The following is a 26,597-nucleotide window of genomic DNA, read 5'->3' as shown; positions in this document are numbered from 1 at the left end:
TCACATAAATCACTGTGAATTAACTCAAGTAATTGAGTGTTCCTTTCTACACTTTTAAAGGGTTTACTTGTTATCTTATTTAACATGCACGTATGACACTTTTCTTTAGGCATTTCAAACATAGGTATAATTTCATGCTTAGACATATTTAACATCTTATTGTAATTAACATGACACAAATGATTATGCCATAAACAAGAATTAGAATCATTGAAAACATTCAAAATTAAACCATCACATGTTTATCTTAAACATAACTTAAATAAATTATTAATTAAATAATATCTACCAACATAAATAGAATTTCTAGAAATAATACACCTATTGAACTCAAACACAAGCTTGTAACCTAGACGGTTCAAGGTTGGCCCAGATTCAAAATTTCTACTTATTTCGGGAGCATAATACGCATCTCGTAGGATTAATATGTTTCCCGATGTAAACACTAGTTTAACTTGTCCTTTCCCTTGGACGTTGATGGAAGAGTTGTTTCCCGTATAGAGAGCTTCTCCATCTACAACCTTAGAATAGGTTTTGAACAAGTGCCTTTCCTTGCACACGTGCCTTGAGGCCCTTGAATTCATCCACCATGAAACTTCATCCTGCACAACATTCAAAATTAAATCACTCAAATTTGAATAACTTTGATTTAAATCCAAACCAAAATTTGAATCACCTTATGAGGTAGTACCTTTCATGTTAGCATCACTGTTAGATGATCCGTTTCCCCTCTTTTCCTCGAGGGTTTTCACCCTACGCTTGTGGATGTAACAGTCCTTCTTTTGGTGTCCCAACTTTCCACAAATCCAACAAGACTTGTCAGGTGGTTTGGTCTTTGCGGCTTTTCCCTTTTAGGATGAATTGCCATATAGGTGTAACATTCGGAAAAATTAATATTTTAAGACAAGTAAGTTTAAGAGAATTATCAGTGCGAGAATGACCTTACATACACATGACATAAAATATTCTTAATTTGACTTCTTCTTTTCTTTTCCTTTTCTTAAAAAAAAAATTAAAAAAATTATGAAATTAGAAACCAGTTTCACGCATTTAACTATTCATCATCTTCCTCATTTCTCCTCTCTTCTCAAATCCTAAACCCTTTCTCCCTCTCTCACCTTGCTAAACCCTGAAACCAGACAACCTTCATCCTTGCTCATTCCTTTGAGACTTTGAATACCACGAGCAAGATTCATCCTCAATTCTCGATTGATTTTCGCAAGCAGAACCTTCATCCTCTTCCTCTCGATTCAAAACCGTCTTTCCCTTTTTTTCCCTCTCTGTGCAGCAGACCCAAATCTCACCGAAGCCACGAACACCACTTCTCACGGTGGTTCTACAATCCTAATCGGCGTTCCTCTTCTCGATGCTAGCATTGTATTCTCTGAAATTTGGTAAGGAAACAACCTTCGTCTTTAAGCCTAGTTTGTAGTATCGAACGCTTTGTTGTGATGTTATGTTTGTTATGCTTCAGAAGGCGGCATCATCGAGGGACCTTTCTAGTTGATAGTTGCGAATCGATCTAGGCCCTTTGAAGCGTCATTGGTGAGTAGTAGCAGTCCCTTAAAGGGTCTGATCAGACTACTTTCTTGAAAATAAACTTTTTACTAAAGCTCTTTTGAATTGGAAATTGTTGAGACAAATGTTGTTGTGAATGTTTATGCTGATATTATGATATGGTCAATGGATCGGGCTTGCGAGCTGGTCATTGACGAAGTTGAGGAACATTGTTCCCTGCTCCCTGTTTTTGAAGCAAATTGTCATTGAGATATTGACTAGCTTCACCCGAGAGCGACATAGCTGTAGAGCTATGGGGCACCTCTCAAACTAGACTCCCTGTGCGCACATAGATCTAGGGAACTGATGTTACTTTTAAACCTATGATTTGAATTATTGTGTTTTGTTGTTTTGGATTGTTACTTCTCATTCAGTTTTATCTGACCTTCTGTTGTTTTCAACTTTTAGTTTGTCTACAGATCGGAACCAGACGGGAATAATGGATTAGCGGAGGTGATTAGTGGTTCCAAGGATGTATATATAGCTGAGTACTTAGGAATTATAGATTTGTATTAGGAATTTTGGATAAATGTAAATTTGTTTTGGCTGTGCTGGTTATATCGGACTTATAGAGAGTTGTATGATTATCTTGTGTATTAGTTAGATGTTGGTTTTGGGATTTAGCTTAGTTAGTCACGTTGAAGAGCTTGTGACCCCTTTTGCTTGAGTTTTGGAAGTGTGATTTTGGTTTCTTGGGAAATGAACCCAGTGATGACCCTGTTTACCCAGTCAACGGTAAGTCGGGTTGTTACAATTGGCCTTTCCGCTTTCCCTTTTATGGGAACTTTCCTCAACCATATTATTGGATGAGATATTGGGATTTTTAGATCCCTTACTCTATTGAGCCTTATACTCACTTCAATTTGACGATGAGTACCTAATTGATTTATATCAATATCCTCTTCCTTATACTTGAGTGTTTTCATAACATCACTCCAAGAATTAGGTAGTTTATCAATTATACTTGACACAACAAACACTTCATCCATATTAATATTATGATGCTTTAAGTTTGAATAAATGTGTTGCATCTTATGAAATTGGTCCATGATAGGGCGGGAATCAACAAATTTATAATCATTAAAATTGAAGACAAGAAATTTCTTACTTTTGACGTCCTCCGCCATGTATTTACCTTCTAGAATATTCCAAAATTCTTTTGTGGACTCCATACTTTGATAAACATCAAATAATGAATCAACCATATCGTTCAATATATGACCACGACAAATAAAATCATCGTTGTCCCATTTGTTCTTTTTGCGCATCTCCTCCAACGTTTCATCATCTTTATCCTCCGGCCTTGGTGTAGAAATTACATACGCAATGCTGAGTGTAGTAAGCAAAAATAACATCTTCTTTTGCCATCTTCGAAATCAACTCCCATAAATTTTTTAGTTTAAATATATTCGTTGTCATCTCCTTAAGACTCGACATCTCTCAAGACTTAACGCTTTTAGATTGTTAGAACTAAATTAAAGCTTTTAACTTGTTATATGTTTTATATGGATAAAACTTGAAGAGATTACATGCACCACTATGAGATTATAAGTCTTTGCAACCTAATACAAATTTCTAGAATTTGAAATTATATTGAATTTAATTAACTTAAAATAAATAAATAACCTTAAATCGAAAATATTTTAAGACAATACTGTCTACGAAAACTTGATACCAAATCGAGACACTATCTAATTTTCTTAAAAGCTTTTTTCCGCCTATTTGGTGCTTAGGCTTAAAACCTAGAATACACTTTTGAGATACAACAATTTGTAATTAATTATAAGCACTATATAATTAATCTTTGTGAAGTATTAGAGATTATATTGAGCAATCTTAGGACTAGAAAGAAAAGAAGTGATCAATTTCCTTCACACTTAATAACTTATAGAGAATTTAACTTGGGGAGGTTGAGAGGAATAATATTGCAATCACTTAACATAATTAAGAAATTGCACTTATTAATTGTTGTATCTCTCACGTAAGAGATATTGAATATATATATATAATGGTAGAATTAACTACCCATGATTCCATGATTTACTCACTTTCCTATTTTTTTAGAAAATAAAATAAGAAATTTTATTTCTTAGGTTTTAAATTAAAAGTAACCGTAACTTTTAATTAATAAATCCTAACAAATTAGCCGTGTAAAACTACAAGGCCCAAGAAAATAGGAAGTTGGAATTAGTCTAGCTAAAAATTAGCTTCAACCCTATAAATGTGTCTAGATTTGAGCCCACTAAATATTCTAACCTTAAGAAACTATCGTAGTTTCAAAATATAAAGCTCTATTTTTTTTGGACACAGGTTTTTAGTCTCCTAAATTACTATTTTATAATCCCTTTTGACCCTATTATTTTCATAGTACTTGTCAATAACTTTTCATTGAATTAAACTTTAATATAACTAAAACTTATAATTATACTTAAACTTTTATACCTTCGTATACTTAGTATAATTAAGACTTTTATTTTATACTCTAAATTATCTAACCAAATGTACTAGATACAATCGGAAATGAGTAAGATATTAAATTTAATATCTTAATGTTCGTCGAAAGTTAGTCGTTAAATATCGGAATTTACAAATTTTTTTGGAGGAAGTTTTCCCACCCACATGTTATCGTCTATAAATAATGAATCACCAAAAACTTTAACATCACAAAAAACTCTACATTAAAAATCGAATTTTGTCCTTCTATTTGAACAAAAATCATATATAAAAAATATAAATAACTCAGGTATGTTGTTATCATTGTTATTTGATTTAAAATTTGTAGATTAGATTTTATCTTTAATGAATTGTTTGATAATTTATTTTGATTATGGAATATATGTTAGATTATTAGAATAATTATGTGCTATAATTATTTGTTAATTTTCTTCTTATGTATTAGTTAATATTTTTGTTATTTGATATTATAGAAGATTTTTAATTTATTTGTTAATTTTCTAGGAGTATATTATATACTATAGTGTTTATGTAAATCCTAAACTAAGTCGATTGGATACTTACTGATCCCTGACTGTTTTCAGTAGGTATATTTTCGATTGAAAAACAGTTGGTGATTATTAGGAAAAACATGTCCCTTGGTTGTCATCCAAAATCAAATCTTATTATTTTCTTTAGTTTTGATTTTATCCTTCAATAATTATACCGCAAGTGTATTGCGTAGAGTAGTATGTCGTAGGCTTTATCATCTCTTATAACAAACTCCTCATCTCTCGCATTTAGTGTTTTTCTTTCATTAAAAGTTTCAATAAACCCTAATGGCTTCAACAAATCATCGAAACACATCTCAACTTTTACCATCTCTCTTTAAACAATCTCCAAGCTTTCCCTCACTCAATAACCCTAGGAATCACACTATGCTCTGATACCAATTGAAGAGGAGATATTTGGACCCTCAAATGCTAAGAAGGGATATAGATGAAAAATAGAATATAAATAATGGAAATGACAAATAACACACACAATAAGTTTATGAGGTATCTTATATACATCCTCATTAACAAATATTTATTTTATTAATGGATTTAACAATATAATATCGAAATAACCTTCACACTTGAGAAAAAAACTCTCAAGACAAAGATCCCATCTAACAATGGAGGTTACCCTCAATACTAATGAGTAGAAGCAAAGCTCTCTTGGTATAATTCTAGCCCCCACTTTATGAATTAACCCTTTCAACATGTGTTGTGTGCTACTTACAAATAATATAGAGGGCATACAACCTTTTAGAACCAAAATAACTTAGCAATAATCCCACAATAACTCATGGATTAACTTCCCTTTATTGCAACCACCAAGAAAATAAAAATGACAAATCAACTATTGTACTTCTAAACGGCCGCACGAACGAGCAATTAGGCTTCTCAAACGAGCGCTTGGTTTTAAACACTCACTAACTGCTTCTGGGTTAATTACTCAGACGAGCAGTGCTCATGCTCGAACGAGCAAACTGCTGTTGGTATTCTCTGTCTTATGCGAGCTAAAGCTCGTCCAAGCAACTTCTTCTCCATCCCCTGTGTCGTTTTAGGCATGGTTTGATACCTTTACTACAATCTCTTCATGCCTTGATCAAAGCCTCTTTTCCTTAGTCCAAAGCACCTTGTTTGCTCCACCATCACGCACTCAACTCCTTTACACCTCATCTTTGCTCACATTATGATGTGCCTTGTCTCGAGTCATCGAGTCTTCACCTTCACGCATAAGTGATTTGTAATTTGTACTAGCAAAAACATTGAAGATCAATGTAGGATGTTTATCTTTTTTGTCTTTGGCATGTGCAACGAAGGTGGAAAACATTTTCAATGTAAAAAAGGTGGAAGGTTGATACCAAGGAGATAGTGCAAACATCACTTAGAAGACATACACATAGGTATTGATATGTATATTGGCAACTATGCAAAATCATATGAGATATTTAATTATAATCGAAGGGAGAAGTATTTACTCAAGTGATTAAAAAATTCAAAGTTGTCACGGTGTCTATTTTCACCTTTTATTATAGTGTTGGAAAATTTTCCTTTTCACACTTGTGATATGAGTTCAATTCTCAATACTTATAGAAGAAATTAAATTTCACTATTCTTCTTATTTGTAGGGAATTTCCTTACCTGGAATGATAAAATAATAATGTCATGCAAAAGGTATTTTAAGGAAACAACTGTACACGTTAAGAGATGGTGTTTAGGGCCATAAGTGTGAAATGAATTACTGGAGAAATGGCCGAGGAATAAGTTTGAAAAACTTGAACTTGGATCGGAAACAGTGGACTGCAACTGCTACAAACAAAATGTACTTCGACCAAGTGCATACCCTTCTAGAAGCATGTTGCAAGTTGGCATTTGTTAGGCAAAAAGACTACAAAACTACAATGAAAGCAAGAAGGATCGGAAGACAATGAATATCTACCACGCATTATATATAAGTCCACATCCCACTTTTCTAGTGATGTAGAATCTTCCTTACTTGTGAAGTATTTCCGAAAATTAGAAGTGTTTGAGCAAAAAAAATATAAAAATCATAAAATAAGTAATGTTTTAAAATAATTCCCAAAGTAAGCACTTTTTGACCAGAGCTGAGGTTTGAGTGGTTCACTGTTACTAACAATGTACAAAGAGATGTAATTCCACATCCCACTTTTCTAGTGATGTAGAATCTTCCTTACTTGTGAAGTATTTCCGAAAATTTGAAGTGTTTGAGCAAAAAAAATATAAAAATCATAAAATAAGTAATGTTTTAAAATAATTCCTAAAGTAAGCACTTTTTGACCAGAGCTGAGGTTTGGGTGGTTCACTGTTACTAACAACGTACAAAGAGAGCTGGTAAAAAAAAGTCAAGTACTTTGTTCGCTGTTACTAACAGTGAACCAAGGTTTTACTTGGTCAAATAGGGTCAAACCTTTGTTCATACAAAGGTTTGACCTTATTTGACCAGGTCTTTTTTGTTTGCTGTTTACAACAAAGATTTGGTAAAAAAACATCAAAGTCTTTGTTCACTGTTTTTTTTTGCCAGCCCCCTTTGTTCGTTGTGCTGTTACTTACAACGAACAATCTAAACCTCAACTTTAGGCAAAAGTGCTTACTTTGGGAAGTAAGTTCAAACGTTGCTTATTTTATCAATTTTTTAATAATTTTTTGCTTAATTCATTCAAATTTTCAAGTATTTCCAATGTTTGTGGGCTCGAGCCCATTGGTGGCCCGTGGGTGTGTTTGCATGAGTGTGCCCATGGGGTGATTATGTGAATTGTCACGACCTAACATGAAATCAGAGCCGAAGGTGGTTCTTGGATGATGTGGCTCACATGTAAGGGGAGTGTTGGAAGTACTTCGCATGTAAGGAATATCTCACATTACTAAAATAGTAGGTTGTAAACTTGCATATAATATTTAGTGGTTAATTCTCCTCCTACCATATGGTTTTGAAAAAGAGTAAATCTCATCAAGTGTGTATGCAAGTCAACCCTCATTACACGAGAGATTGTGGACACGAGCCCATGGGTCTATCTACACAAGTGGACGGTATGATTATGTGATTAATTGTCTTGGCCTAACATCAGAGCGAAAGGTTTGACTAAAAACTAAATGATAGGTCCGACATTTTTAGAACTATCTCATTTGTTTTCTCGGCAATGTTTATCAATCAATGTTTTTTGTTTGGGATTTTTTGAGATATCAATCTTAATTATACTCCTTCTATTTTATTTGATTTACACCTCTTTTAAAAGAAAAGGTACAAGGTAAGTGGAACAGTCATAATAGAAATTGAGAGCAAATCAGATAACACGCATGGAGTATGTTTTTTTAGTATCTTATAAATTAATTCATATTTTATTCTAAATATATAAGTTATAAGATAATCAAATAAGATCTTATATGATTCATTTTTAAATGAATTTATTATTGATATCAATATTTTTAGCTTTTTAATTATACATTATTTGTATATATGCACGAATTTATTAATGTTTATTACATAAAAATATAATTTCAAAGAATAATGCAAGTATTTATTATCCCGATTAATTGAATACATGAACTTTTTAAAGCAAAAATTAAATATTGTTTTTAAAAATTATTTATCAAATACATTATTTTCCAGATGAAATTTTAGTTAGGTATATAGAATTGCTATAAAAAATTATATAAATATTATACCTAATTTAGATCAATTTTTTATTAAAAATCACATTCTAAATTAGGTAACTATCGTCGTGTAATCAACTATCATCCACTAAATAATTCCATGTATTAAGGCTCCCTAAGGATGATATTTGTCATATTTTTCAATATTTTTATTAGTATGTACAATGATTGTTTAAAAAAAATCAAATTATAAATTACGTAAATAACGTCATGTAATCAACAATCATCCATTAAAATAATTCTATTTGTCAAGGCTCCTTAATGATTTGTTATTTTCCAATATTTTTATTAATATGTATGACATGATGATTAGAAATATTAGAGATTAATTTTCAAGAACCCCCTCCGTCCCACAATTTATAATTATTTCGGTGACAACCAATTATTAGCAACTAGAGCTGTTCAAAAGTGGCTCGATCCGAAAATTCGATGCGAAATCTAAAGTAAATCGACCCGAAAATGTATTCCTTTTTTAGGTTTATCGAACCGACATTACCCGATCCGAAGCTATACCCGAACCGGTTGATAACCGAAAATGGAAAAATTAAACCCGAACTGTAACCGATTTTTCTAACCGACACGTAACTGTTAACCGAGATTATCCGAACTTAATAATGACTGACCCGAGTCATATCCGACCAGAATCGTTCTCAAATTCGAACTCGATCCGACTAAAACTGACTTAACCCGAACGAAGTTTAGATCGAACTGTTGTAAACCTGAACCAATTTTTTACATAGAAGTATGATTGACTCATATTCAATCATCTTATTAGTTATTCTAATAAAGTCATAAATATTTTAATAAAATAAATTTTATAAATACATGGTTTCATATATTTAGAGTTAATAATCAATGGTCAATGTTTATTTAACTACTTTTAATCGAATTATATGAAAATTGATAGAACTTTATAATTTTAATTTCCGGTCAAACAAGTAAAAGTAACAATATAATAATGATCACTAATTGATTTGCATTTTTACTATTTTGCTTTAAGTAAAGAAACCTTATCATAAATTAAAAATTGACTAACAAATTAATCTGACACTAATTCGATCAATAGTAATTAGTAATTCGCAATTTGTAGCCGAATTCTACTTGAAAAATACCCGAACCCGATTTGTACCCGGTAAAACCGAACTAATTATTAACCGATGACAACCCGAGACCGATTGAAACTCGACACGTACTTCAACCGACACCGAACTGATGCTAACCCGATAACTCGAATAACCGATCTTCAACAGAACCGTGACTAATCGACCCGACCCGAGTATGACCCGTCGCAACACGCATCCGAAATATAACCGATTCGAAATACAACTGAATCGAATGACACTCGTTTAAAACCGACCCGATTATCCGAATGAACACCTCTATTATCAACCAATCATTTCTGTTGGACCTCTTGAGTTTTGATGATGACTACACTTTATTTAAGCGAATATGTTTTTAGAGATTGTGTGCAGGTCGATATCCGGTCATGATAATGATCGTTGATAGTACCTATGACTTAGCTTATGGAAACGTACATGTCAAAAGGTTTCAAAAGATGTTAGGAGAAGTATATCGCTTGGGATGTAAAATGGAGACAGCAGATCTACTGTTCCCAAGTTGGATGTTCTAGCAAAACTGAAATCTGGAGACAGCGCACTGGTCCTAAGCTGAAGGTTGACTACGTTAGCTGAAAATTCTGGTTATTATATTTTAATTATTATTTTTAGTTAATGTATATAATAAATTTAATTTGTTGCAGTAGTAATTTATTAAAATTAATTGGCAAACCTTTTCTTAAATGAAATCAACGCTTTTATTTTTAAGATCCTTTATTTTAGGATCTATATTTAGTGAATCCTGGATTTGCTAAATATAGAACTAGCTGTTATTGAATTGGTCTTAGCTATCATTTTTTAACCGGTCTTTATTCCTAAAAGTTAGCAAGTAACCATTCCCATTAAGAATAACCGTTTCTATTAATAGCAAAAACGTTCCAGCAGTTAGTACTGGAACAGGAACAGCTGTTGAAGAAACTGCTGCTTAAAGGGAACAGAACCTATTTTAGGTAAATGGGAACAGCGGTTATTGTTGTTTTAACCGTATGATTGATTTATTCAAGTCTTGTGGAAATAACCGTCTGGTAGCTTAATCCACATTATTCCCATGATTATTTTGGATAAGGAATAATGGATTGGAATATTCCATTTTAATTAAGGATTTTAGCTCTATAAATAGTGGACTCGGTTATTCTTCAAAACTTGCCTTAGTATGAGCCATTAAATCATACGTAATTTTGGGAGAATTTTTACAAGAAAATTTTGTTTTAAAAATGCCAATTAATTTATAATATTTTCTTGTGCAACTTATTGATTTTATTTTTAAAGAATTTTTATCCTTTTGTAAGGGTTTTTGAGAGAATTTGTAATTAGACTCGGGTGAGTCTAAGGGGGAATTAGATAGCTTTTAGTGAAGCTAGAGAAGAGATTAGCTTTGAGTAAAGCTAAGGAGAAAGCTTCTAGTGAAGCTAGTGGAGAGAATTAGTTTTTAGTGAAGCTAAGTTTGTTGCTTTGAGTGAAGCAATTTGAGAGAGAAGTTGGCCTAGTTGATGCGCTTCGAGTGAAGTAAGATGTTTAATGTAATTGTAACGAGTTGGCTTAAACATAGTGGAGAATTTAGAAATCCCGTAGGGTTGTGGTGTTTCCTTCTGTTTAGGCCCAGAAGGTTTCCACGTAAAAAATCTCGTTGTCTCTTTCATTTATTTTGCTCTAAGTTTAAGCTTTATTTATTTTATTCAATTCCGCAAAAACAGGGCAAAAACGCTTAAACTAGTAACAACAACAATTCACCCCCCTCTTGTTGCTGTTCCCGTTCCTAATTGAGTCTACAATTTCTAACAAATATTTTCTATGTGTCTTTGAGTTTGCACCATAAAATTTAAATATATAAGAATTTTTTTGAGTTGTACGGCAAACTCAAAGAGATAATGAGAAAAAAATGGACCTTGAAAATTCGGGGAAAGTGCAGAGGGTTGAGGAAAGTAGCTCATAGCCTCATACACATAAAATAGTAGACCAAGTCTTGCACGTCTCTTTGGAGCAAAATTTTCATGTATCGCTTTGACTTCACATTCTTTAGCTACTTCCAATGGCTTTTAATTCACATTTTCATCTCTCTGTACCCGTGATAAGTTTTTGAGTCGATTATTACTTTCTCAATTTCAAATGATGGGGTTGGTTTTTGGATTTTTTATTGGGATACATATTATCCTGTGATATTTTCTACAGTTGGTCTGTTACTATCTGCTGTTGTATTCTGAATCCACAACCAGGAATTTACAGAGTTCTCTTCTTCAAATCATTAGGCAAGTCAAAGCCCTTATCTTTTCTTCTTACTAGTATTTAAATTGATACAATAATTAGTTTCATAATATAGTATTATGACTAGTTTCTGATCAAATTGCTGCTATTATTCTGCCATTTTCATGTGTAGTTTACTGCAAAAGTACTTTGCTAGGTCAATTTTTATGAGCAAATGGGGTGTTTTTAAGGGTAAGGTGGGAATTTAAAATTAATTTCGAGAAAGATTGAATTGGATGGATGATATTAAAATAGTTAAATGTGTGGGTTGAATTGAAAGACAGTGGTGCAGTTCATTTCTAAATATAAAACGAGATAAAATAAAGAAATGAGGCAAACTGAGGGATGAACGAACTTGATGGATTCAGCTTGAGTCAAAATGATTTCACTAGTTTAGCTAGTTGCTTGGGAGTACATATTTATTTTCAACAAATGAAGGGCTGAATCTAAGAATCATATAACTCGATACTTTAGCTCAACTCAAGTACTAAGGCTAGATTTATACTGATTCTTTGACTTTTAGTTCTAATGATTTATAGTAAAATGACACATTAAATCATTTGTATTTCTTGTTCATGTGAAGTAGTACATAGCGTTTGTATCAAGTGTCAACCAGAAATAACCTCTTTACTTTTACTTACTAGCGATGGTCACGGTCCGAGTTGGCCGGTTCTGATTCTAGTTCCCTCTAGTTCTGGTTCCATCCGGTTCTGATTCCAAAAAGTGAAGCCTGATTCGGACGTAAGGATTTTTGTTCCATTCCGGTCCCAGACATGACAAGTCACTAAAACATTTACTAAAAAGAAATGAAATAAATATGGTTGATAAAAATGACAAATTAATAATATAGATAGATATTTAATAAATAAAAGGGCGAGGAAAATAGACTTGAACCTAGTATTTTGGAGAAATACTAAGTTGCCTATGTATTCAGTAGGAATTAAAGCAAACATATTTCTTGTCATACCTTTTATTTGTAGTTGTTGGTCGTTATTCGATTTGTGTAATCTTAATCTTCATCTTGGTTATCATCTTCTACTTAATTAGATGTCTCCGGCTCTCCGCTACCTCCCCTTATCCATCGTGATCCATGGATCATTATTGCCTTGATTATCATCATTCTTCAATTCTTGTGTTCGAACATCAATTTGATCTCAATCATTCTTGCAAATACATATTTGTATAGTATGTGAAACAAAACTATATCTTTTCTCATGAAGTACTCTCCTAGCTGCACACTCTGATGCAATAGTAGAAACCGAAATTGTATGGATATACTATGCAATTTTCGTTAATTTTGAATTTTATAGATTTTTTTTTTCCACCATTTTAAACTATTGAAACAATCTAGTGCAATTCCAAAATGATGTTTTAGATAATTATCTAGTATTACATTTGAGGAGGATGAAAATAAAATCCCTATAAAACTATCATCTTGACCGATTATGGTAGCTAGGACGAGATGAAACCTAGTAAGACATACTGAGACACTAGGAGGTTAGGGTTATATACAGTTGTATAGAAATTATAAAGTTCTCCTAAAAGTTGCCTATAGTTTCCAACGTAATTATCCACATCACTTTTGGAAGACCTATATAATGATAATAATAGTCTATTAATTTCGATAAATTTTCTATCTTAAGACTTGGGTGTAAAATTGTTGCAATTACATAAATATAAGCAAAATCAGTAAAATACATCTTTAATATCGGCCATAAGAATTCATTAGTGTTGTCGTTGTTGTGGTTAAGCTAGTAAAAAATAGTAATACTTATAACTAAGTGGATGCTAGGTTCGCACACATAAGAAAAAATGTTAGTAGTATGATCATATACTTCTAATATCTTTTGTACACCTGTGGCAAGTCCTCATATATATTGTTCTATACATCGTTACATAATTGTGTTATGACAGAGCGATTATTAATAGCCTTTATTAACAAATCATCGGTCGAGCTCCAACGGATCGGAGTATCTACTATCAATATATACCTTGTTTAATCCATATTGCTCACATAATTGTTTGTACCTCCTCTTTACTTGTCCTACTACGCCACTTAACAATATTTCTAATAGCTACTAATAAACCAGTTAATTTTTTAATACCTTCTTGGCAAGATAATTTAATAATATGAGCACAACATCATACATGTAATATCTACCACCTATTATCAAACTAAAAGCAGGTTTGTCATATAAAAGTTCCATGCATTTAATGTTTGCGTACGCATTATCTACCGAACAATAGAAAATCTTATCTAACAAATTTTATTCTTTTTCAGGTATTCTTTTAAAGGTGATAATTTCTTTTTGAAATAAATCAATTATGATTTATCCAATGTACTGTTATGCACATACAAGGTTTATCTTGTAGGGAGCAGACCAAATATCTATTGTTAATCTAATCCTACCATTGAAATATTTAAATATTTTCACTAATTTGTAATGTTTATGTTCATATTAATTATGCGGCATTTAAGAGTGTTTCTAAGCATCGCTTTATATTGAGGTTGCGAAGATTTTCAATTAAAATACTCGCACACCTGGCTTTCACCATGGGTAAATGGCATCTCATCACTAATTGATTATTTAGAAAATTCATCAATTATTACATTAAAATTATAGTTAAAAGATATACCTCCTTCGGACATTTGCATTTTCCATCACCTAGTTGTGTTTTTCGGCTTTTACTTGTGGTTCAGCTAGACTTGCCGCATGAGTCTCCTTTGTTATTCCATATAACTTTGTCAAATGTGTATTATAAAATCTCATACCACCACCTAACACATATACATAATAATTGAACTTTTAGTTTATAATCCTAATGGTTTGACAACTTGAATTAAATTTAACATGTGCATATGAACACGTTTAGATTTTCAATCAGTTATTTTAAAAAATACATCCACACATGTGAAACGACTCTACCACTGAATAAAGACATTGCTGGAAAAGGCTGCCTGAAACGGCTTTATCATTGGATGAGGACATTGCTGGAAAATGTTGCCTAACTGGTTCCTTTTCTTCTTATAAATTAAATCATAAAAATATACTTGAATACTACAATACATAAACAATTAATAACTTAAATTTAACTATAACTAAAGTCCTTCTGATGTCGTTGATGATTGTGGACATCTAATTACCCTAGTAAGGATTGATGGTTCCTCCTCTTCTTCTTCAAGTGCTTCTTTCACTTTATTTGCATAATTATCTAATTCTTAATCATATCTTTCTTGGTTATTTGTCTCATATTTACTGACGGTGTTGTTGGTTCTGTCAGAGTAGAAGTAGCCTTTCGTTTGGAATTTGATTCTCTTGATGGTTTCCTCCTCTTCTTCTTCAAGTGCTTCTTCCACTTTATTTGCATAATCATCTAATTCAAAATCATATCTTTCTTGGTTATTTGTATCATAGTTACTGACGGTGTTGTTAGTTCTGTCGGGGTAGAAATAGCCTTTCGTTTGGAATTTGATTCTCTTGATGGTTTTGCCATCTTACTAACTTTTTGGTGGCTTTTTTTAAGAAGAAAGATATATTGATATTGGAAAATTTAAGAAATAATTTTAAAATTAAGAGACTATTCATGTTAAGAGAATAATTTTAAAATTAAGAGACTATTCATCTTACTAATTTTAAAAAATAGTAGTAGGAGATGGTGTGGATGAATGTCAAATGCATATGATATATATAGGAAATGTTTGCAACGACTGCATTAGCTCTAACGGTCATATTCAAACGGCTCATTTGGATTTAGCTGAACCATAAGGTTTGGTTCACCAAAACCGGTTCGGTTCCTTTGAACCGTCCAATTCAATTCCACCGAGCTAGTTCCAGGTTGAATCCTGTAAGTGGTTCTGCATTTCTGTTAGCTGAGATTTTAGAACCGTAATGAACTCGCAGGTTGAACCGATGCAGAGCCTGATTCAGATTTAGGATGATTCTTCAACGATTTGGCACCGGTTTGGTTCCCGGTAACCCCCACCATGACCGTCACTACTTATTAAGTGGATAAGGTTACGTTACGTGCATCAATCCTAACTAGTTCGAGTAAAAATAGATCAAAAGAACATGTTAAAAAGTAACTTGCAATAGTTTAATTTCCTCCTGAGCTAAAATCAGGTCTAAGGCACTAAGCTGTATTGGTAATATGTTAAATGTTTACCACTAATTATTAGATGTTATGTGTATACTCCTGTTAAATTGTGACTCCTAGTCACCTAGATTATGATCAAATGACTATACATTTCTTTATAATCCACTGAGAGTTGTCCTGATATATGTGTAACAGACTGACTGATATCCCAAGGTACTACAATGGCAAGGGAGATGTCTACATTGTTGTTAGGAGCAACCGCTGCAGGCACAGCAATCCAGCCGTTGGCTATATGGGAAGGTATAAAGCAAGGAAAGGAAATACTAGAATTTATTGGTGAACTACCCAATTGGATTAACTACAATCAAACCCTTGAAGAACATCTAGCAAATCTTAAAAAGAAAACGGTGTCCTTACAGAGTGTAGAAGCTGATATTGTCAAAGAGCTAGAAAACACGGAGCATCAGAGTGGTAGGAAACGAAAGAGGGAGGTTAGCCATTGGTTAAGTTGTGTAAAAAGAAAATTCGATGATGTCCAAAAAGTTGAAGATAATTTTAACACGGTGAGTTACATTCCGAGATTTTTGTTTCGTGCATGGATAGGTAGTTGCATAGGGAATGAAATTCAAGAAGTGAATGAACTTCTACAACAAGCTTCATTTCCTACCGGACTTCTTCTTGATGCGCGCGATTCAGGAGAAATTTTAGTCACAAACACGTTGAATGGTGAAGTTGCTGCTCGAAAGTTGGATGAAGTTTGGGAACAAATCCTCAGTCCCATCGCCTTAAGGATTGGCGTGCACGGACCTGAAGGAATTGGGAAGACCGCCATCTTGGCTGAAGTTTATAACCGTCTATGCCCATTTTGTCGTGTTTATTATGTGAACGTACCTCAAGACTGTAGTGTATACCGTCTACAAGAATGCATTGCGGTAGAAATGAAGGTGATTCTACCACAAGCAGAAAATCGGAGGGCAGGAAGAATACTTAATGTGCTCAAGAAAATGCAAGAGTTTGTACTTATTTTAGATGGATTGTCCCAAGAATTTTGTCTTACTGATGTAGGGATCCCTATGGAAGGAAATAAAGGAAAACTGATACTGGCATCTAGAAGTTTAGATGTTTGTCGAAAAATGTTGTGCCAGGCAACTGTTTCCCTAGAACCCATGTCTATGGAAGACTCGAAAATTTTGTTCATGGAAAAACTAGCATCCAATGCTCCCCTTTCCGAAGAAATTAGGAGTGTTGCTGCTGATATAATACGGAAATGCAATGGTATTCCCTCGAGGATTATCGATATGGCAGTACAACTACGAGGAGTTGCTGATGTTCATGATTGGAGGTGCACGCTGTCGGAAATGTGAAATCAATCTGTCAACAGACGAATAATGAAACTACCAACACAGCAGGTTTCCTACATTTTGTATTGTTTGTTATTGTGTTGTTCAGGAGGTTCATTCTGAAATTCCTCTTGCAGAATTGTAGTTTTGTTGATAACTCCAGTGCAGATGTATTCCTTGATATTAATTTTTGATATAAACCTCTAATTTGATATTGAACACCCATTTTTGTGTGTTTATTACATTATAATATTAGAAAATTCTTTCCAAATATTCAATTTTAATGAAAAATTGTTTAATATATTAATATAATCTCTTCTACCACCTAAGTTTGCTACTTTCGTTTGCGTCCATCCCATATAGAAGTATTTGGCAATTAGCTGTTAGTTGATTGATGGTTGATTCAATTAGCTTGTTTGACTAGTTGGTAGCATTAGCTTTTTTGGTTAGTGGTTATCTAGTCAAGGAGATGTTTGGTAAAACTTAATTGTTGACTTTCAACTTTTTATTAGAAAAAAGTGAGCCAAAAATTCAAAACCAATAAAAAAGCTGCACATTAGTTTTTGATTATGGCTCAAAAGCTAGGTTTTCACCTAACTTAAAACGTGTTTACTAAACACATTTTATGATTGTTCAACCAATGAATGGTGGAAGTTAATAGCAAACTAAAAAGTTGGCTAAAAAGCTAGCCAAAAAATCAATTCATAGACACATCCTTAGTTCGGTACATTTCATTTGATGGAAATCCCCATCAACTTACTAATTCTCATGTACACAATTTTTCTCTCATTAAAAATCTTCCACATAATTTGTCTTATTCCTCCCAGCAAGTAAAACAGATCTTAATATTTATGCAAAACCCTTTAATAACAAATTGAAGGGGACAAAAAATTATTTATTACAAGAGTTGTGCAATGGTCGAGGCTTTTGGAGGCTTATGAATGCCTTCTATAAGCTTAATAGAATATTTGCTCTAAATGTTTATTTGTATTCCTTTCAAATATATATAAAAAAAGGTACAATGCTGGTAGAATAAAATTATTAAAATATATACAAGAATTCTTAAGATATTATTATTCTAATACGCCCCGTATTAGAAGCGAGAGGTTCGCAAACATTGAGACTCTCCCTAAAATTTTTTTTAAAAAAATAGGTAAGACTTTTGATTAATATGTCCACAATCTGATATCTAAATGGAACATGAAGTACGCAAACCTGAGCACTCGAGCAATTTTTTTTACGAACAAAATGAATATCAATCTCAAAGTGTTTGGTCCTTTGATGTTGAACTAGATAGCCAGACATATATAACACTAATATTATCACAAAACACCAAAGTAGCTTTGGGAATGGGACAATTCGCAACATTACGATATTTAGAAACTACATGTAGAAGATTACGAAGCCAACAAGATTCAGAGACTACATTAGCAACATCAAAATATTCGGCTTCGGCACAGGAACGAGACAAGGTAGCTTGCCGTTTTGAGAACTAAGACAGTAAATAGTTACTTATAAAGACAAGAAATACGAAAGTAGAACGACGAGTATCAGAACACCTAGCCAAAAAGTATCAGTGTGTATGAAACAAGAGTGATGGTGAATGAGGGATAAAGAATGTACAGTGTCGCGAATGTCACGAATGATTTTTAACTTTTGAAGATATGTAACAATGATTCGATGTAAAGCATGCATATGGAAATCCATGAGGATTATGCATAAAGAGAAAAATCGGTTTTACGACATAAGAGACTCTAAGGCACCGGCAAGACTCCAGTACAGGATTAGATCCTCAAAAGGTGAAGAAGAAGAGGCATTAAGTCTTCATGTTTGAAATTTTTCTTGGCATATTTTTATTGAGACAAAAACAAACCAACATAATGAGTCCTTTCCTATACAGAGATTATATGCTATATAGAGATTTATATAGCCGATAAACATGGTGAGGAAACTCCGAAACCCGAAAGCCCATGTGTTTGTGCATAAAAACAGTCTCTTGAAGATTACCATGTAAAAATGTGTTCTTAACATCAAGCTGATCAGGAAAGTAGTAAATATTTTAGGGGCTCTATTTAGTTTTATGATGTCTTTTGAAATGGAGTCCTTCATTATATTTAACGATAAATTTTTCCACTTTAAAAAAAAATAATTCAAGACAAAATGTAATATAACATTATATTACTTCAAATATAAAAAAGGTTTTCAAACAAATATAATTATATAAAAAGGTTTACAAACAAATCACTTAAAAAGTATTGCTCGACACCGGGCCTATGTAACACCATTTAATATTTAAGGCCCTTATTTTGAAAGCCCTAAGAGGTCGGCTACCCGAGATACCCCAAGAACTGGCCAATGTTTGGATAGAGAAAGATTGACCACAGTGCGAATGGTTGCAACGTTGTTATAATTAATGGACAGTAAATAGAATTTGAAGTAAATAAGTAAAATATTATATAAAAATCTCAAAATAACCATTGAAGAAACTTATTTTCCAAAATAAGCATTTTTAGTCCAACGCTGAGGTTTGGTATTTGTTCGCACTTACAAACAACAGCTCATTACTAGCAATCGGCCGCTGTTAGTAAGAGCGACCCATTACTGAGCTGACTTCCTTGTATTAACAGCGGCCCATTGCTGAGCTGAACTTAGTAATGAGTCGCTGTTTGTAAGTGCAAACAAATATCAAACCTCAGCATTGGGTTAAAAGTGCTTATTTTGGGAAATAAATTTCTCCAATAGTCATTTTGAGATTTTTTAATATTATTTTACTCATTTACTTCAAATTTTCACAATAAATATATCCATAATCAATGACAACCTATTAAGTTGCACCATCACCTACAAGACGGGCTTTGTGCCTCTTAAAGAAACCATTAGAATGCTCTTTATGTTTTGAAATGCACAGATAATGAAGTACATTGACCTGAGGAGGCTTAGGAATCATATCATACTTCTTATTCTTTGAATTTTATTTTATTGCTAATGTGTTTGGTGTGCAGTCTGAATTTTATTGCTGATGTGTAAAATGGTGTGCTTTAAAATATCATATATCATGAAATGAGACTTTAAAAACCCATGCATAATCATGAAGCTTCTAAACAAATAATGTAGAAAAGAATTGCAAAGCTAATGTAAAATGAGAAATCTCTACGATTCAGAAGTTCTCGAAGAGGTGCTATTGTCGGTAGAGAAAGATTGTTTTGCCAACAAATCCATTGGAAGGTAATACTACAATGAGACTATCAACAAAATAGTGGAATTGTTAAGAAATGGAGTCACTAAAGCTGGGGTGTACAGTGTATGAAATCTGATTAGAAGAACTGAACAAAGTTTTTGGGTTTAATTTCTGTGTTATTCTTCCTTTACATTCATTACGGTCAATAGTATATATACAAGAAGGAATCCCTTTGTTGCCTAAATTAACAATATTGCAATATTAGTTAATTTCCTTAAATATAAACCAATATTCCTGGTTTGCTTTGTTTCTTAAAGTCTAACACTCCCCCTCAAGTTGGGTCGTTGGGTCACCGACACCCAACTTGCACAAGACTTCTTTGAAAGATTGAGCTCTTACTGCTTTCGTAAGGATATCTGCCAATTGATCTTCTGAACATACGTGAGGGAGTTTGATCACCTCTGCTTCCAGTTTCTCCATAATGAAATGTCTGTCGACTTCCACATGTTTTGTGCGATCATGTTGCACGGGATTTTCAGATATGTTAATGGCCGCTTGATTATCACAATACAGCTCACAACTCTTAGTGGGAGTATACCCAAGTTCTGTTAGGAGTTTCCTGAGCCATAATACTTCTGCTATCCCCTTTGCAACTTCTCGGAATTCTGCTTTAGCACGGGGCAAGGCAACAACCTTTTGTTTCTTACTTCTCCATGTCACGAGGTTTCCTCCTACAAGAGTAAAGTAACCAGATGTTGATTTTCTATCATCTCTGTCTCCTGCCCAATCTGCGCTTGTGTACGCACAAAGATCTAGGTGACCGTTCTTTTGATACAAGATTCCTCTTCCTGGGGATCCCTTCAAATACCTTAAAATCCTAATTACTGCTTCCATATGTTGAACCTGTGGTATGTGCATGAATCGACTAACCACTCCAACTGCATAAGCAATGTCCGGTCTGGTATGTTCTAGGTATATTAATTTTCCTACCAATCGTTGATACTGCATACAATTGGTAGGTTCTCCTCCTTCACGCATCTGCAATCCATGGTTAACCATCATTGGCGGCTCAATGGGCTTACAATCCAGCATACCAACTTCTGCTAATAGATCTAGAACATACTTCTTTTGAGATATGAAGATACCTCGATTAGATCTTAGGACTTCGATTCCTAAGAAATATTTGAGTCTCCCTAGATCTTTCATCTCGAACTCTTAAAAAAGCTTGTTCTTGAGAGCTTTGATTTCTTCCCTATCATCTCCAGTAATAATCATGTCATCAACATAAATTATAAGACAGGGTGATTGTTTTAACCCACACAATGCTTTCTTTAACCTGCACCCCTCATTACCTGAGAATTCTGTAGAAAAGCCCGATGGAGCCTGCATGTAAACCTCTTCTTTGAGTTCTCCATGGAGAAAAGTATTTTTCACATCCAGCTGGTGAAGAGGCCAACCTAAGTTTGCTGCTACCGAGAACAAGACTCTTATTGTGTCAAGTTTAGCCGCTGGAGAAAAGGTTTCTGAGCAGTCAACACCATAAGTCTGAGTATAGCCCTTAGCTACCAATCGAGCCTTGTATCTTTCTATCGTGCCATCTGTTTTATACTTTATTATAAACACCCATTTACACCCAATAACTTTCTTCTTCTCTGGTAAGGCACATTTCTCCCACGTGTCGTTTTTCCGTAGCGCATTCATTTCCTCCTCCATGGCTTTTCTCCAGTGATCATTTTTCAGGGCTTCTTCAATACTGTTGGGAAGGTTGGTTCTATGTAGGGCTGCATTGAATGCCATGGCACTCTGTGACAGATTTCCTTCACTCGGTTGATCAATCGGATATCTCGATCTCCTTGATTCATAATCTGGATCATATCCCTTAGGAGGGACACCTCATGTGGTACGGGGTGGAAGGACATAGTTCTGGCCTTGGCTTTCACTTGCCTCTTCTTTTTCTGCTTCCACAATCTCATCAGTCGGAACATCAACAATGTTAGTATCAAGAGACTCATGTTCACTAGCTAAGTTACTTACCTGATGCTCAGACAGTATTGTTTGTGGTACGGACTGTATAACTGGAGAAGTCAGTTCTGTAGCATCGCCTACTTGCTTATTTTGGTCTAGGTTTGACACCCATGGACTAGTTAACCATCTGAGATCGTCATCTTTTTTCTCCCCCTGACATTGAAGATGGTCGTAGTAGAACTCTGTTTCAAAAAAGTCACAATCCATAGTGTACATCCGTCGTTCTGAGGGATCATAACACCTATACCCCTTTTGATTTCTCCCATACCCTATAAAAACACATTTAACTGCTCTCGGTTTCAGTTTGTTGCGTACCCGTTTAGGACAATGAACATAGGCTATACATCCAAAGATTCTGGGAGGTAGGAAATGTGAGGAAGGTATGGGCTGATATAGTTGGAGGGCTTCCAAGGGAGTTTTGTAGTTCAAGGCTTTTGTGGGAAGTCTATTGGTGAGATAATTAGTTGCAGCTATAGCCTTTGGCCAGAGATAGGTGGGAACAAGTGATTCAAGCATAATAGTACGAGTCATCTCTAGCAAGGTTCTATTTTTGCTCTCAGCTACATCGTTTTCTTGGGGAGTATTGGGGCAGGAGGTTTGATGAATTAGGCCTTTATTAGTGAGGAATTGATGAAAGTTGGAGTTCACATATTCTCTACCATTATCTGATCTTAAAACACGGGGTTTAGTTTGGAATTGGGTACAGACCATATTATAAAAATCAACAAAAACTCCAAACACCTCAGATTTATGTTTAATGAAGTAAATCCAGCCCATCCGAGTACAATCATCAATAAAAATAATGCCTCTGGCCAGAGATAGGTGGGAACAAGTGATTCAAGCATAATAGCACGAGTCATCTCTAGCAAGGTTCTATTTTTCCTCTCAGGTACACCGTTTTCTTGGGGAGTATTGGGGCAGGAGGTTTGATGGATTAGGCCTTTATTAGTGAGGAATTGATGAAAGTTGGAGTTCACATATTCTCCACCATTATCTGATCTTAAAACACGGGGTTTGGTTTGGAATTGGGTACAGACCATATTATAAAAATCAACAAAAACTCCAAACACCTCAGATTTATGTTTAATGAAGTAAACCCAGCCCATCCGAGTACAATCATCAATAAAAATAATATAGTATGAGAAATCATATATGCTTGTTTCAGTAGCTGGGCCCCACACATCAGAATGAATCAGCATAAAACGCAAACTCGTTTTATTCAAACTATTAGAATACGAATGTTTATGACTTTTTGCAAGAATACATGTCTCACATTTAAAATCTAAGTTCAGCCTAGCTAAAGTAGGAAAAAGTTTCTCTAGATAACCTATAGATGGATGTCCAAGTCTTCGATGCCAAGTCCATAGTTGTCTTTCCTTTGACCTGTAAGCAAGAACTGCTTTGCCTTTTTGATCCGTTTCCTCCAAGTAATATAGTCCTCCTTTCTCATTACCACGCCCAATAATTTTGCCTGTTTGAGCATCTTGCACAAGACAACAACCAGGTTTCATGAGCACAGTACAATCAAGATCTCTTGTAAGTTGGCTAATTGACAAGAGTTTGTGTGAAAGATCAGGAACAAATAAGCAATTATCTAATTTAAGATTTTTTGAACAAGAGATTGTTCTAGCTCCTTTGACTTTAATCCTTTCTCCACTGGTAGTTTTAATGAGATTTTTTTCTGGTTTAACATAGTTCAAAAAATCTTCCGGATCATATGACATGGTGTCTGTAGCTCCACAATCAAAAATCCATCCATTATTGAAAACCGACAAAGCAACTTTATTAGAAGGATTAAAAGAATTATGATTGTATGCATCATAGGGCTCCACGTAGCCCTCCCCCTTATTTAAGAGAGACTCTGATCTCTTTCTTTCATTTGAAGAGTCATGCGCCTATTTTCTTTGTTTTCAAACCCTAGATCTTTGTAGAGAGATTGGGTTAATGCTCCTCTCTTCTTTGTATCGGGCCACCAATCTGGGTACCCCACCAACTTAAAGCATTCATTTTTGGTGTGTCTTGTAGCTCAACAATGGCTACACCGTAGGTGGCTTCTATCATCATGACGGTAAGATTTTTCCGATCTCCCTTTGACATTAAAGACTCCCCCTGTGCCCGGTGATTCAAATTCCGATGAGGGTTCTTTTCTCATAACTCTTCTTCTCATTATCTCCCGCCGGATGCTTGCATACGCTTCCTCCACCGTGGGTAGTGGATTTTGGAGGAGTATGTCGCGTCTGTCCTTATCAAACGTTTCATTTATTCCAGCCAAAAATTGATACAATCAATTTTGTTGAGTCAATCGATTGTAAGTGATAAAATCCTCAGGGTCCTTCATGGGATTAGATTGCCTCCTATCTATTTCCTTCCAAAGTGTGATGAGTCTGCTGTAGTATTTTTCGATTGTTTCTATGCCTTGTTCAATTTTGTTTGTTTTGACGGTGAGATCGAAAATCTGCAATCCGTCGCTGCCACTACTGTACAATGTTTCTATCCCCTTCCATAGGGTTTTTGTTGTCGGAAAATCGAGGAATTGGTTTAACAAATTCGGATCTATGCTTTCGATTATCCAGGAAATGACTATTGAATCTTGCCTGGCCCATTGGTTGTACTCTGGGTCTTTTGGTGATGGTGGTTCGGCGATGATGTGATTGAGCCGACCACGACCACTAATGGCCAAGTGGTCGTTAGTATAATACTTTATAACACCCTCAGAATAGGTCGAACTTTTGAAAACACCTTTAATGAAAAACATGAGCCAAAACCTACTCATGGGAGTGTTACCGCCACATCTATTTCTAATAAAATAAATGTAAGGCTTAACGACTAAGAAATAACTTAATAACTTTAAATCCAACAAAGGGTCTAACAACATAAGAAAAGACTGAAACGCAATCTATGTCCATATAAAATTTAAACAACTTAAGGTAAAATTTAAACTGAAATACGACTCTAATAAAAGTTATGTTTCTCGGTGATCCCCACTCCACGATTCCCACGCAATCAATAACCTGCAACATAAGAATGCAACTCTATTTTCTTCTCAAGGAGTTAACACTTTCCTCACTTAGAAAAGTTGTGATTTTTAAAAATGTCATAATAATCTAAGATATAAAGAGGAGATATAAGAGTACATCCCTATTTTTCAATTAAAAATATCCAATATTAAATACCATACACTTCAATAAAAATTATCTTATATTTGCTCCAAATTAATTAGACCTTTTATAATTTTCAATGAAGTAATAATTAATTTCTCTCAAATATATTACAATAACATACAAACATAAATAAAGAAATAATAAACAATTAAAAATACCTACCATCAATCAACATAATAAGAAAAGAAAACATAGATTGATCTGGTGGTTGAAGATTTTTTTTTTTCCACGTACACTTGTTAATGTTTAATTTCCATCGCCCTTTTGCTGATAGAGAATCCGTTTCGGCCTTACCCTCAAATAAAAAAAAGGAATATAACAATAATAAAAATTTCATTTGTACTATTTCTAGCTTCTTTTTACATTTTACTTACACTTTTAGGGTATTTTGAATTATATATAAAAAAAATAAATTAATGATTTTTTTATTGCAGAGTAGGTCGAGAGAATAGAAGTTAAGTGAGAATTAAACTTAAAACCCCACCTTGAAGAAATGATTAATACTTGCTCCAACCGAGTACAAGAATGGTGATACAAATTTTAGTTAATTAATTTTCTATATCTATAATATGCAAACAAAATTGACTTTAGTTTTGTTAGGTTTATACTTCTCTGTTCCACATAATTTGTTGTCATCATCATTCTACCCACTATATCCCACTCATAGAAAATTAAGGACATGGTTTGGGGAGGAAAGGACGACGGCAACTCATACTCATAAAGGAGAGTGCAGCCAAAGAAGTCCCCGACTCGAGGAGTCCATATAATTTGTCTTATTGTTAAATGGTACAGAGATGAAAAAGTTGGATATAATAGATTTAAATCGAGGGTATAGACTGAAAATAATGGGTCATGTTTGATTCGTCTATGAGTTAAAACATAGTTAAGTTCGAATTTATTTGATATGTCTCAATGTAATTTATGTATGTTAATGTCAATGTTTTTATAATTTGTAATTATGCAAAATTAAAGATGTTTTAGATTGAAAAATATATTGAATAGAGGGTAAAAGAGGATAATTAGTATTGGATCTCGAAGAAGTAACACTAGAATGAACATTGGTTTAGAACATATTTTCAGCACGAGATGGCTAGCTTTTTATTGCCAAGTACAAATTTAGCAAAGTAGTTACATTTAGCGAACTTAATTTCAATAACTCAAACAAACACAAAATACCATTTTCTTTCTTGTTAATATCTTTTTCCACCAACATAAATTTGTACTCTATA

The 26,597-nt window shown here is 33.9% G+C and overlaps 1 protein-coding gene across 1 annotated transcript; it reads left to right on the top strand.

The window, feature by feature from the left end:
* The first annotated feature begins 11,202 nt into the window (after positions 1-11,202).
* Positions 11,203-17,229, top strand: LOC130807310 (disease resistance protein At4g27190-like). The gene is made up of 2 exons (XM_057672468.1): positions 11,203-11,574; positions 15,860-17,229. Exon 2 carries the CDS (start codon positions 15,886-15,888, stop codon positions 17,026-17,028), a length of 1,143 nt encoding a protein of 380 aa, XP_057528451.1. The 5' UTR covers positions 11,203-11,574; positions 15,860-15,885; the 3' UTR covers positions 17,029-17,229.
* Positions 17,230-26,597: the final 9,368 nt, after the last annotated feature.

The sequence above is a fragment of the Amaranthus tricolor genome, chromosome 3 (assembly GCF_026212465.1).
Source record: "Amaranthus tricolor cultivar Red isolate AtriRed21 chromosome 3, ASM2621246v1, whole genome shotgun sequence".
Classification (NCBI taxonomy): domain Eukaryota; kingdom Viridiplantae; phylum Streptophyta; class Magnoliopsida; order Caryophyllales; family Amaranthaceae; genus Amaranthus; species Amaranthus tricolor.
The sequence above is the reverse complement of the archived record's forward strand: the minus strand, read 5'-3'. Positions and strand labels throughout refer to the sequence as shown.

Coding starts and splice junctions, on each gene's coding strand:
- LOC130807310 (XM_057672468.1), top strand. CDS start 15,886: ATGGCAAGGGAGATGTCTACATTGTTGTTAGGAGCAACCGCTGCAGGC.